Consider the following 13,316-nt stretch of genomic DNA (forward strand, 5'->3'; position numbering starts at 1 on the left):
AGCCAAAAATATTACTCTATAGTAACAGGGAGAAATGGGTCCAAACATTATAATTGATATCATATGTAGAATACAATAGAATATGAACCATATCAAATACAAAAATAACCTTCACACAGCATCGATTAAAATAGCAGCTAAAGGATGACAATTTAACAATCATTTACTATCAAACCTAAATTGAGGTTTTCTATCTTTTCCAGAGTTTCTCAGTTGGGGGTAGTTTTGCACCCCACGCAAAACACTTATCATCATGACTGAAGTAAATGCTTACTGGTGCTAGTGGATGGAGGCCAGGGCTAGTGCAAACTATCCTACAATGTACAGGGTAGCTCTCTCCCACAACAAAGAATTATCCAGGTTGAATTGTCAATAGCGCCCTAGTTGAGAAACCCTGCTTTACAATGGTAAAATTGAAAAGCTTGGTGTCAGTTGCACAAATACTTACAATAACCTATAACTAATACATGTAAAGCAATAAAATTACAATATCCAACTATAATATAGAGAAATCTGTCAAGAACATGGATATATCCTATGGCTACTCACCCACAATCTTTACCCCTCCTTCCTTTCCCTCTACTCTCCTGATCCTTGCTCCTCTTAAACTTCTTTTAAGTCACCTTCCCATTCCAAAACCTCCAAATCTTCTGAGAAATAAAAAGACATAGAAAACATTGACTTATCTATGCTGCCTGAGGTCTAGAACTATTCGAGTCATGAGTACAATATATGATAATGAAGCTCACTATTCTGTTTTGATTTAAAAAGTTAAAAAGAATTTTGTCATCTCTTCCCAGAACCACCTGAAGAGGGTACTCAATACAAAACATCATCTTTTATGTTTCTAAACCGTTCTGAAAAAATTTACTCACTCTAGGGATTTCATCAGCACAAGGTGAGTCCCAAAAGTTCCTTCCTTGTTTCTAAGTAATCTTTGGATTCAGCTGCACTTATTAAACACCTACTAGATTCCTTTTACATTTTTAAAAACTCACTTTAATATTCCAAGATTCAGAGAGCAAGTCCATTTTTTAACTATTTCTACTTTTGCGATTTCATTAAAATTTTGACTCAGTCGGTATCTTTTTCATTCAACTACATTCATATGGCCGCATTCCAACACACATCCCAGCATACCTTGAATCATTTTTTTATGCTCTCTCTGTAATTTCTCCAGTTTCATTACATATTTTTGGAAGCACAATAAACAAAACTCCCAATAACAGAGGAAGTACAAAAATATATCATCTAGTAAACCCAGATTTAGGATTTATTTTCAATACATTTCTTAAAAATAATATACCAAAATTACCTTTCACATAAAAAGGAAATCAATATATTTTAAATACTAAACCACGGCTACAGCAGATATGCTTATGGCACAGTTACCAACTAAATGTGATAATCAGTTTAAAAGATGATTACTGTAGGTAATCATGAGTATATAAAGATCTATAAAGATTTTGGATATAAAAAAAGATACTATTGAATAATGGCACAGAGTGACTTACTCATATAGGGGTTTTAAATATAACTGCAAAACAAATAAACAAACAAAAAACCCCATAACCAAATACACTATTTTCATGCCACAAAAAAAAATTTTTTGAAAATAAACAAATTTGTCCAGTCTCCCAGGCATCCAAATACAAGGCAGAAATATTTTCAATAAAATATTCTAACAATAGCTTAAAATTTACTGTATTATATGAGACAGACCAGTGATTTCTTTAATAGAACTTTTTAAAAAACTTGCTTCAGGGGACTATACCTTCTTAAAACCAGCATATACTCAATGCTTAATAATGCAGAAAAATTCACTCACCATTTCAGTGGTGTGCCTTCGTATTCAAACCATATCTCACTAATGTCTTCTTGTCTCATAACCTTCTGAAAGTGCTTTTTCACTTTGTCAGTTACCAACGTCAAATAACTTACTCTTGGCAAAAGCAACTGAAATGAAAATTTGTAAAACCATATTTACTTACTATTTAAAAATATATATATAATAGATTTTTTTAATTTTAAGGAAAAACAACCACCACCATGGATATTGGTCTGTTTGTTCACTGCTACATTCCCAATCTCCAAAATAGTGTCTACAATATAGTCGGCACACAATAAATATTTGATGAATAAACCAGAGATGCCAAAGGTTAAAGGTTAAAAGGCCAAAAAAGTTAATTATTAAAGAATGCCCATCCTTAAGACAGAATCCACAGTGAAATGTAGTTAGAATCTTCTGTTCCAAATGGGCTCATGGGAGAAATCCGTAACTGATAGAAATATCTATAATAGCTCTAAGATTTAAGAATGACTATACTAGATACAATTTATCAAGTAAATTTTAAATATGGTAAAGTAGCTAGTAAATAAACAGGTAAAAATGAAAAGAAAATAACAGCAAAAATACATCTTGCCCTTCACATCCAGACTGTACCACTCACTGTTTTTCTTAGATGTATCTCATTGGTTTGTTTAAGTGTATCGTTCAGTGGCATTAAATACATTCACCCTGTTGTACAACCATCACACTTATCCATATCCAGAATTTTTCATCACCTCAAATTCCATACCTACTAAACAATAACTCTCCCATTTTCCTCTTCCCCCCAGCCCTTGGTTATCACTTCTCTACTTTCTGTCTTTTGAGTTAAACTATTCTAGGTAACTCGTATAAGTGGAATCATAAAATATTTGTCCTTTTGAGTCTGGCTTATTTCACTTCCATTAACGTTCTCACAGTTCTTTAAGTTCTCTTAATATGAAAAGGATTAACCCCCTCTGCGGATACTGTCAACTACATAGAATCTAATGTCCTCTTGTTTCCCATTTAGCACTGTCAAGTACTCAGTGAGTATGACACAAGTAATTTACTTTTTTCTATAGAGCTTGTAAAGGAATGCATGTTTCATCTAGTTGAATAGATTACTTATGTCCAATAATTTTCAATTATAAAATTAGAGCTTTACTTATCTAGAACAAAAACAGAATTAAAATATACTAGAATTCTGTTCCATTTCAATGTGTGAGGCATCACAGCAAGCAATAAAGAGAGGAACTTGAATGACGTAGAAATTCTTCCTCTTATGGAGTTTACAGGCTAGAAAGGAAGACAGACTGTAAAAACAAAATTACAAATGTGGTATATTCAAGGAGAAAGTAAAGACTGTTATCAGAACAAGTAGCAAAGGAATTTAACCTAATCTTTAGGGGCATAGGAAAGACCCTGATAAGAAGTCTCTTTTGAAGCAAGAGTCAAAAGACAGAGGAGTGACCCAAATATGGGTGGGTGTGGATGTCTGGGTATGAGCAGAGGTGGGAGACAGTGGAAACTGAGACAAAGGAAACTGAGAGAAGGCGTAAGGTCAATATAAAAAGACAGAGATTGCCACATGTGAGGAACTATAAGAAAATGAATATGACAGGTATGTAGAGGGTTGCGACAGAACAGTACTGAAGCAGCAAGGGGCCAGATCACAGAGAACCTTGTAAACTACATTAAGGATCCTAAAGATGATGAAAAGCCACTAAAGGTTTTAAGCAGGTATGTAACAAAATCAGACGTGTTTTGAAAAGATTACTCCAACTGCAGACTAGAAAATGGAAAGATCGCAAGACTAAAACCAGGGAAAGTAGTACTAGCAATCCATCAGTTTTTAAATGATGGTCTGAAGTAGGTCGCAGCAGTGTGTGAAAGGAACTGGAGAAGTGTGAGAAATATTTGAGATGTAAAATCAGATGGACTAAGTTATTGACTGAACGTCAGGGATTTGGGAGAAAGAAGCATGAAAGGATGAGTCCATGTTAATTAGCCAGATGATAGGTCTACTTGGCAAAATTGGGAGGAAGTATGGCAGATGACTAGTCTGTCTGGGCATAAAGATCACGAGTCCAGTTTGAAACATATTTAGTTTGACTCCCTTCAAGATATCTAAGTGAGGACATCCACCAGACGGACATAAAGGTCTGGAATTCAGGAGGAAAATTTTGGGAGCTGAGATAAAAATGTTCATGAAAGACATAAAAATGGATGAGAGGTCTAAGGGGAAAAAGTGAAGTGAAAAATAATAAAGGCAAAGCCCCAAAGAATGCCAACATTGAGGAACAAGCAAAGGAGGGAGACCTGGCAAAGAAGACCACAAAAACACAAAACAAAAGCCAGAAAGGTAGAAGCAAAACCAGTAATATAAGGCACTGCAGAGAAGGAAAGAACAGTGCCACATAATGGAAAAAACAGCCAACAATATAAAATACTGCTGAGAGATCAAGTAAATGAAAATTCAAAGACTCTAGGTTTGGCAAAAAAAATGTCATTAGTGACTGTGGCAAGACGAGTTCTGCTGGAGTAGTGTGCAAATGTGATCACAGTGAAGTTATGGGGTGGGGGTGAGGAGACAACAGACACAGACGACCTTTTCAGTAAGTCTGGCTGTGAAGGGCAAGCAAGAGGTTGAAAGAGAGATGGGTAAACAGAGGGTTGTTTTAGTATCTGAAGGATTTGTAAATAAAATGTTGCAGAGGAGCCAGTAAATAGAAATTGAAAGTAAAATAAATAGAGAAGGCAGCAGTGGGGATGGGAGAATATTAGAAACCACCAGCTTTCTGAGAAGGCAGGAGATGGGTTCCTTCCTGAGAAGGAAGCTTGAGCCTTGCCTCCGAGGAGGGATACCTCTTCCATTAAAACAGGAGAAGGAAACATGTGAGTGCAGATAGGTTTTTGCAGACTTGGTGGCATAAAGGTAAGGGAAGTTCTATTACACGGTTTCTATTTTCTTTGTGAAGTAGGAAGTGAGGTCACTGGTTACAAGCGAAAGGCGAGGTCAGGGATCAGAGAGACAATCATTATGGAGAACAGACACCTGACTACGGAAACATAAAAGGCAATTGATGACCATGTGTGTGATTGTGTGATTTCCTCCGGTAACAAGTCACAAGATACGAATGCAAATTAGTGGGTTTTCATATTAGATAATCTAAATAAAAAAGCAACAGTTGAAATGAATACAACAGAAACAACAAAAACTGAAAAATTGCCTACTTTCTAACAAATTTCCTCCCTAACATTTCCTGCAAAATAAGATATAATTCTCAATGATATATATACAGAATGTAGGCTGAAAGATTTATGTGGAGGCAACAAATCAAAATCAGAAACAAACGAGGATATATTTAATATCAGTAAGCTTTTCCAATGGAAATAGAAAATTCCAGAAGACTCTTTAAATAAATAAATATTTAATTTATAAATTTGGTATGAGTGGATATTTTAAAATCCAGTTTCTAAGAAAGAAGCTATATGCATTATAAAAAGTAAACTACACTCCCATTCACCTATCACCTATTACTGCACCTCCACCTGAACACGAATAGACTTTTCAGGCTATGGTGACAACCCTGAGCTATCAGAACAGCTGGGAAAGAGGTACATTGGCTCTTAGGCGATGATATTTTTACCTCATCTCACCAAGAATCTTTAAAACATTATTATTATAAAGTAAAGCAATTAAAAAATACTTTCAAACTTAATTTATAACCAAGACACATGTAAACTAAAACCACATGGGCACCAAAACGCTCACCTATAATTCTAAGACTAACCACTGCTAACGTTTTTGTGTATTTTCCTCCTATATGTACTAACTTATACTTAAGTATCTGTGTATTTAAAGAGCCAAATCTGGATTATGCTACATGATGTTAAACCCTAGTGTTTAATATTTATTATATGCCTGTCACCCAATATCTTCAAAAACATAATAATGACTATATAGTTTCTTTTGGGTTAAGAGTAGGAAGAATTCAAGATAAAAATAATTATCTATCAGATAAAACAATCCTCTTCCTCCTACAGTTATCCCCAATACTTTCTGCCACTTTCAATTTGATTAGAAATAGCTAGATAACAACTTACACTCCAGTTCTCACAACAATCTTTTCATACTTAAACAGATTTATATATAAAGAAGAAACAATATTGTATTATTTACTTGAATAATTTTAACTGCGGGAAATGTGTCAAACATCATATTCTGATTTAAAAGTAAACAGTTTTAATTCTGTATTTCTCAGTTTTTTTGCCACTTCGACCAACTAGACACACACACTCCTTTGTTTAGATACTCATTAGAAAGCCCCACAAGGTTAAAAGTATTAATTAAAATAGAAAAAACTAGCATGGAAACAAAACATAAATGATATCCTAACCCATATTACAGAAGGAGAAGAGGAAAAATACATCTAACAAATGAAATTCTTCTAAAATTAACTATGGACACATTCTGTTTTTAACCATGGAAATTTTTCTAAAGTCAGAAACTGTTGAGATTTCCAATGTTAAAGTGACTCAACTTTATATTATGTATATAATCAGTTATGATAACGTGAGTACTAGTAACAAAAGACTGCCCAATTGCTCTGAAATTATCGTTTTCAGTAAGAAAACTCAAAGGGACAACTTATAAGAAACCCCAACATGAATGTGGGGAGGTTTTCATGTACTGAGTATGTACCACTTACACAACCTATGTCAGATGCTGAGGATGCACAGAGAATAATGAAATGGTTCCTGTACCCAAAAAGTTAGTGAATGGGCTCATTAAGCAGCTTCCTCCAGCGTCTTGACTTCCCACAGCGGGAGCAGGCTGAGGAGCAACGCTGTTTCCCAGACACACAAGGGAGAAAGCAAAGGGCAAGCTTTACTGAGGTGAAACAAGAATCAGTCCAGCACCACAAACACATTTCCACTTATCCAGATCCTCCTTGGTAAACTATATATATGTGTACCTGAGACACGAAAAAACTCAAATAATCCCAACTGAGAATGTCTGTGCCTACTCGGGGCTATTCAGTCAACAGGCAGAATAGTATTATCTCTGATGGACAGACATAAATTTGGCTAAATTCAGAAGATATTTGACACTCTTTTTTAGAACAGATAATACACTAACTCAAATCTACAAATATATATACAGTAATTTATGTTACTAAATAATATATTTTCTATAACATATATTAGCTCATCGACATATTGAAAACACACACATGTTCATATGTTCACTGAGCTGTAACAAAGAATTTGTTAAACCACCTTAATACAAAAGAATCAAATCTGAACCTATTATTTTCAAAATAGCTTCCTGTTCAAAACCAGCACATAATTTATGATTCCATTATCATATACTATGGATATACACATAGAAAAAGAAAGTCAAGAGGGTCCCATAACAACATGTCAACAATGGTTTTTTTCCCTCTGGTGGTAAGAACAGAGGTGATTTTAATTTCCTTCTTTTTAGCTGATCTGTATTTTCTCATTGTTTTCTATAAGTATGTATTACTTGTATATAAAATGTTGGATAACAGCCTCTAGGTTCTTAGAGCTGTATTTACAAAAATGAGCAAAGTTAGATATCCCATTTGCCACCATCAACATACTTACATAATATGGTTCCGCTTCCCGTTCAGTTATCTCATCCTGATACAGGGTGAAGCAAGTTGGAATTCGTCCAAACCACACATCTCGAAGCACATCTTTGTCATCTGTCATTCTTCCAATGGTTAAAGCCGTACATATAGGCTAAATTCTTTTTTCAACCAAAGCCAAACTGAAAATAAAATGAAGAGCATTAATCAGATCCTTGCAAGGATGAATAAACCTGCTCCAAAACAAAGAAAGATTATAGGAAAAAATGAATGCCAAAATCAGTACAACAAATTCTAAATGCAGAGCTATTATTTATTTAAAGGGATCATAGAAGTAACCCATTCAAAACTGCTAAGATATGCAACTAATGAACCACAGCCCAAGTGAAATTATTACTTGTATCATTCGCTCAAGTCTCATCTAAAGTGAAGTCTTTGCTTCTGCCCTACGGATCCTTATATCCCCAACTCCAAAAGATCGTCCTCACACTTATCCCTGCCCCGTATTTTAATCTCTCCCACTCCAGATAGTTCAGACTCTCTTTCTGGAAAAAAAAAACAAAAACTTTCACCTTGGAAAAAAATCTTTGTATAAACCTCTTTCCACTCTAAATTTCATCCTGCCCACGATCTGATACCACCACTATTTCCAGTCTTGTTTACATACTTCTTTTTAAACCCTGTAGCAACATTGGCCCCTTAAACATGGTGCCCTCTGTTCTACCATCCCCTCTGACTAGTATGCTCTTCTCTCACCTGTTCAAATCCTAAGCACTATGCAAACCTAGCTCACAAGCCTTACCCGATAAAATAGTAAAAGTTCTACTCTGAACACAGAATATCCCCTATACCACAAATATAGCACTAAATCTGCAAACTGAAATATTCTGGATATGCTTTTGACCTCTATAATATCTAAGTGTCTTCTAGCACTAATATTCTACAACTGGATAACACCAGAGTATACTGTATGAGAAAACGCTGAAATAAATACTGTTGGTACCTGAATACTGAGATTCAATAGCGTGTGCTCTCGCTCGCTCTCTCTCTCCCTCCCTCTTCGTGTGTGTATATATGTATGTGTATATATATACATATATATACCATCTTTCATAGATTAGCTAATTCATGATTTATCATAATGTGTCCTGTGGAAACATTTTAAATAACCATATTAGTTTAGCCAAATATCAATTAACACTGAATTATTCAAGGAGCTTTTCTCTCTTTTCTCTTCCACTGACCAATGCCAAGTACATCAAGACTGCCATAAATTAGTCAGAGAGAAAAAAATCAAGTAGAGTTCTGTATTTTGTATCACTATACTTAAATGCACCTTGGTGGTCAACTGGGTGCAATGTCATCTACAGGCAAATAAACTGAAGGAGGTTGAAAAAATCTGCCTGCATAGCAACCGCACTAATTAACAGTCAAACCAGGCTAAGAACTCTGGTCACTTGAACTGAGTCCAGTGCTCTACCAGCACACCGCAGTGTTTTAACCTTTATTAAAATATATCCATAAACAAAACTGAACTCTTGAGAGGCACTACCATGTGGGGATTCAAAATGTAGAATATAGAGCCAGACTGACGGGATTTAAAAGTTAGCTCCACCACTTATTTGTGACCTCAAGTCAGTCACTTAACTTCTCTGTCTCAGTTTTCTCATCTGTAAAATGGAGATAACAGCATTTACCACATAAGAAACAAAAATTAAATTAACACACGTAAAGCACTTAGAACAATACCTATAATATAGTAACATAAAGTATATCAATCATTATCATTTACAGAACTAATAAGAGCATGTCTCAAAAAATGTTTGAAAGTCATAAAAGACTTCAAGAACTAAGAACAATCAAAAGCATTATACAATGTAGGCAGGAATTATAAAAGTAAAGAAAAATAACTTTATTTTATTTTTTATTTTAATAAAAAACAGTATGCATTGGACACTGCTAGTAACCTTCAATATAAAGTCAATAAATATTTGATCATTTGATGTGCTCACTCTGTGGCAGGTGCTGAGAGCATACAAGATGGGCATGACGACGATAACAACTTGGTTACGACCTACACTGCCCAGAAAGTAGCATCTCTAAGCTACTGGACAGACCGTGCACTTTCTTGTCCTTCCCATGGCTCTGCTCATGCCGGTGCTTCCTCACCCTAAAGCAGTCTTCTCTGCTGTGTCTTTCCAGCTTAGACATCCTTCAAGACCGAGCTCAAACACCCTTTCTTCAATGCTTGACTCAGACAAACTGTTTCCTCACTGCACCTTTATTTTCCTCTACTACTACAGCACTTATAAGCTTGTAGTAAAGATTTTTTATCTCTGATTTCCATTGTCATATTCCTTCCATCAAACCATGCCAATTGTCAATGTCCCTTCCGACCCCAAAATGTCCATGGGTATAATGAAATGTTACTTTGAAAGACCTTAAGGAAGGAGGGAGGAGGGCAAGAAGTAAAATTAATGTATCCCATAGTGTACAGGGAAGAATTTTAAAAGACACGGAAATTGAAGAGTGGGTAGAATATGGACAAGCAAAAAGAAAAATACAAATGTTCCACACAGGGCAAAATATAATAAATAGCATAGGCAAAGGCAGGAGTTGAGCAGAAGCAATATGTGTGCCAACATTTTAGGAAACTTCGGCTTGGGAGAAATAGATAATTAAAGAGCTGACATTGTGAAAAGTCTTAATCTCACATGTAGATCCTTGGTAAGTCACTTTACTTCACTAAATCTCAATTTCCTTACCTGTAACATTCACTGGGCTATTCTGGGGGGGGGGGACCCTGTAAAGTGTTTGACATGGTACTGCACACAGGTAAGTGCTGACAAATAAAAGCACTTATTATTCTTTTAAAGTCCAATCTGTATGTAAGATGATGAGGCATGCCAAAGAGAAGACCGTGGGTTCTCATTTTCATCCAATCAGCCTAGAGAGCCTGTAAGGTTTTACAATGGAGAAATAAAAACAACCAGCTGGTCACAGTGCACAAAAGGAGATCCCAAGTCAGAGAGAACGCAGCCGGGAAGCAAATTCAGCAACTAAGGCATCTAATGAGTGCCTGACCTAGACTGGTAGTGGAATGAGAGACAGATACAAGGTCTTTCCAAGGAAGAATGAATAGAAGGTGGTGAAAAACTGGCTGAGGGATAAAGAAAAAGGAGAGGGAAGATTTAAATGCTGACAGCAGGCAACAGAGTAAGGTAGTTAAGGGGTTTTAAAATCAAGATTGACATTGGTTTAAACCCTGACTTCCACCTATAAGCTGTGTGTCCTTGGACAACACACCTGGTATCTCTGAACCTCGTATCTGTAAGTTAAAGGTAATTCTAATTTCACAACGCTGTTGAGTGATTAGCACCTGGAAACCACTCAATAAATGGTATACGTATTACATATAGGTCTCTTGGTGCTTCCATGACCCCTCTGTTTGAACACCCTTTCCCTCTCCTTTTGGCCAACTCTTAATTCTCTTTTATGAGTCAGCTTAACCTCAGTTCCTTGGGAAGCTTCCACTATGCAGCCTCCAACCTAATGACTTCTATAATAGCACGTTATAACCATGCATTTGCGTTTATCTTATCTGTCTCTCGGCCCTCCCCACACTGAACTGAGTTCCTTGACAGCAGAAATTGAGTCATATTTACCTCTGTATCCACAATATTAGCATAATTAGTACATAGCAGGTTCTGGAATTCTTGTTAAACAACTGGAAAAAATATATAATCATATAAAATATATAAATCCAAAAGTTGTACTAGCTACTTAACAAACTTTTCCACCTAAATGCTTTTCCAAATCAGTACAATCACATTTTAAATTCAGCAAATTTCACTATTTTAGAAAACTATTGTTCCCTCTCATACATACACCATACATCCAATTTGAAGGCATTGTTTTACAAGCACGGAAATCTCAACCCATGATGCAGTCTCCTAGAACCTTCTTGAGGGCAGAGGCTATTTCTTGACTGCTGTATTCTCTGCATCTAATTCAGAGCCTAGAAGAGTAGGTGCCCAACCAACAACACTTAGCAAATAGCATAGTGAATACACAATTAACAGTCCCTTTCACACTACAAACCGAGAAAGGCTAACCTATCACCCGAAGCTATTTTGCTGACAAAATTCCCAACTACCTAGAAATTATTCAATATCAAATGCCTACTAGTAAGAAACTTGTAAACATCATAATCTGTGCTGGCTGGTATCCCTTTAAAATCTTGAACACTAACTTCCAAAGTGGGCCCTGAATACTGCCCAGCGTTCCTACATTTCCCTAGTCCATTTAGTCTATTCTCCCAGTGTCCTAAATCACCATTTCATACCTTCTCTCTCCTCAAATTTTCACATTTCCTTCCTCACTCACTCTCAGCTAAGAAAGCTAAGTACCTGGCTTTCTGTTTACTTCTAGTCCTAAATAAGTGGTCCTCAACAAGGGTTTTAGTAAATAGCACCATCCCTTCCCTGGGGGAGTTGTAAATCTCACCAACCTCCAAATGTCGTGTGCGCCAAGGCTCAGTCCTTGAACCATGCCTTTGGAGATATCTCCAGGCTTCAAATATCATATACATTAACAATTTCCACATTTATATCTTCAGCCCAGACTTCTCTTCTGACTCTAGTTTCATATATACTACTGTGTATCGACATTTCATTGTAAAATTTAGCATGTTGCAAAACTGACTGATTTCAGATCTTCCTTCCTCCTCTCCCTACTACTCTGTGGTATTCCCCTAATCACTAAGCGGTAACTCTATTCTTTTGTGGATCACGACATAAACCTTGGAGTCATCCTTGATCCGTCTTCATACCTAATGGCTCTAGCTTAGACACAAATAAAAAAATCCGCCAATTCTCACCACCTCCACTATTACTACTAACCCAAGTCACCATGACCTTTAACCTAGATAAATGCAATGGCCTACTATTGATAAGTCGGTCTCATTTCTGCCTTTGCCGCACAGACAACACAGCAATCAGAAAGATCCTTTTCAACACAAGTCAGATCAGTTTACTCTCATTCAAAGTAAAAACTAAAGTTCTTACAAAGTCCTACAAGGCCCTATATGACCTGGCCCCATTCTGACCTGGTTCTTTGCTTCTCTCCTTCCTTGCTCACTCCAACCCAACTAGCTTGTATACTCCTGACTCAGGGACGTGGTGGTTGTTCTGATGCTTTTTCCATCACATCCACTTGGCACCCTTTTTTTATCACTTTTAGGTCTCTGCTCAAATATCATCCAAGACCACTACTGCAATTTCCTATGCATGCCACCACATATCCCATTCTCCTTCACTGCTTTATTTTTCTCTCTGTAGCACTTCTCACCTGATATATATTTTAGTTAATTTTTATACTGTCTTCCACCCTGCCCTCGCGGTGAATTTCACGATGGCAGGGATTTGATCACTGTTTTGTTTACTTTTTGCTCAGTGCCTGGTACATAACAGGCACTCAGTATTTGTTAATAAAGCTAATCTACATCTGAAGTGTAAACATTATTCTAAAATCTTATACCCATATAGGAAGTACCATTGTGTTCATCTTTCTCCAGTTTTAACCAGCATACCTTTGAGGATCAAAGCACATGCTTAACTCTAGTGTAAAATTCTAAGATTCCCCTCAACTACTACTCTCAGCCCAATACCTTTACTTTCAAATTCAAAATTAAACCAACAAATCCCTTTATGGAAATCACAAACAATTCAGTTCAGATCAAAGTACCCCACAGTCCCCCAAACTCTGAGATTTATCAAGTGAATTCTGGAAGGCCTTGGAAGTTCAGTGCTGTTTTGAGTCTTCCGTGCTGTTGGATTGATTCTTGAAGCCCTGATGTGCCTCCCACCCCCTGAGAAAAATCAAGAACC

The 13,316-nt window shown here is 36.4% G+C and overlaps 1 protein-coding gene across 3 annotated transcripts in view; it reads right to left on the reverse strand.

Moving 5' to 3' along the window:
• ATG5 (autophagy related 5) overlaps positions 1 to 13,316 on the reverse strand; it is a 111,391-nt gene that overhangs the window by 97,196 nt on the left and 879 nt on the right. For 2 of the 3 annotated variants that reach the window (XM_033103095.1, XM_033103097.1), the window contains exons 2-3: positions 7,445 to 7,610; positions 1,829 to 1,956 (exon numbers count right to left, since the gene is read on the reverse strand). In XM_033103095.1, the coding sequence (XP_032958986.1) occupies positions 1,829 to 1,956; positions 7,445 to 7,552 (236 nt within the window). In that variant the 5' untranslated portion in view covers positions 7,553 to 7,610. Of the gene's footprint in view, positions 1 to 1,828; positions 1,957 to 7,444; positions 7,611 to 11,093; positions 11,156 to 13,316 lie in introns of all 3 variants that reach the window. The other variant, XM_033103096.1, reaches the window with a different exon arrangement.

The sequence above is a fragment of the Rhinolophus ferrumequinum genome, chromosome 3, assembly GCF_004115265.2.
Source record: "Rhinolophus ferrumequinum isolate MPI-CBG mRhiFer1 chromosome 3, mRhiFer1_v1.p, whole genome shotgun sequence".
Lineage (NCBI taxonomy): Eukaryota > Metazoa > Chordata > Mammalia > Chiroptera > Rhinolophidae > Rhinolophus > Rhinolophus ferrumequinum.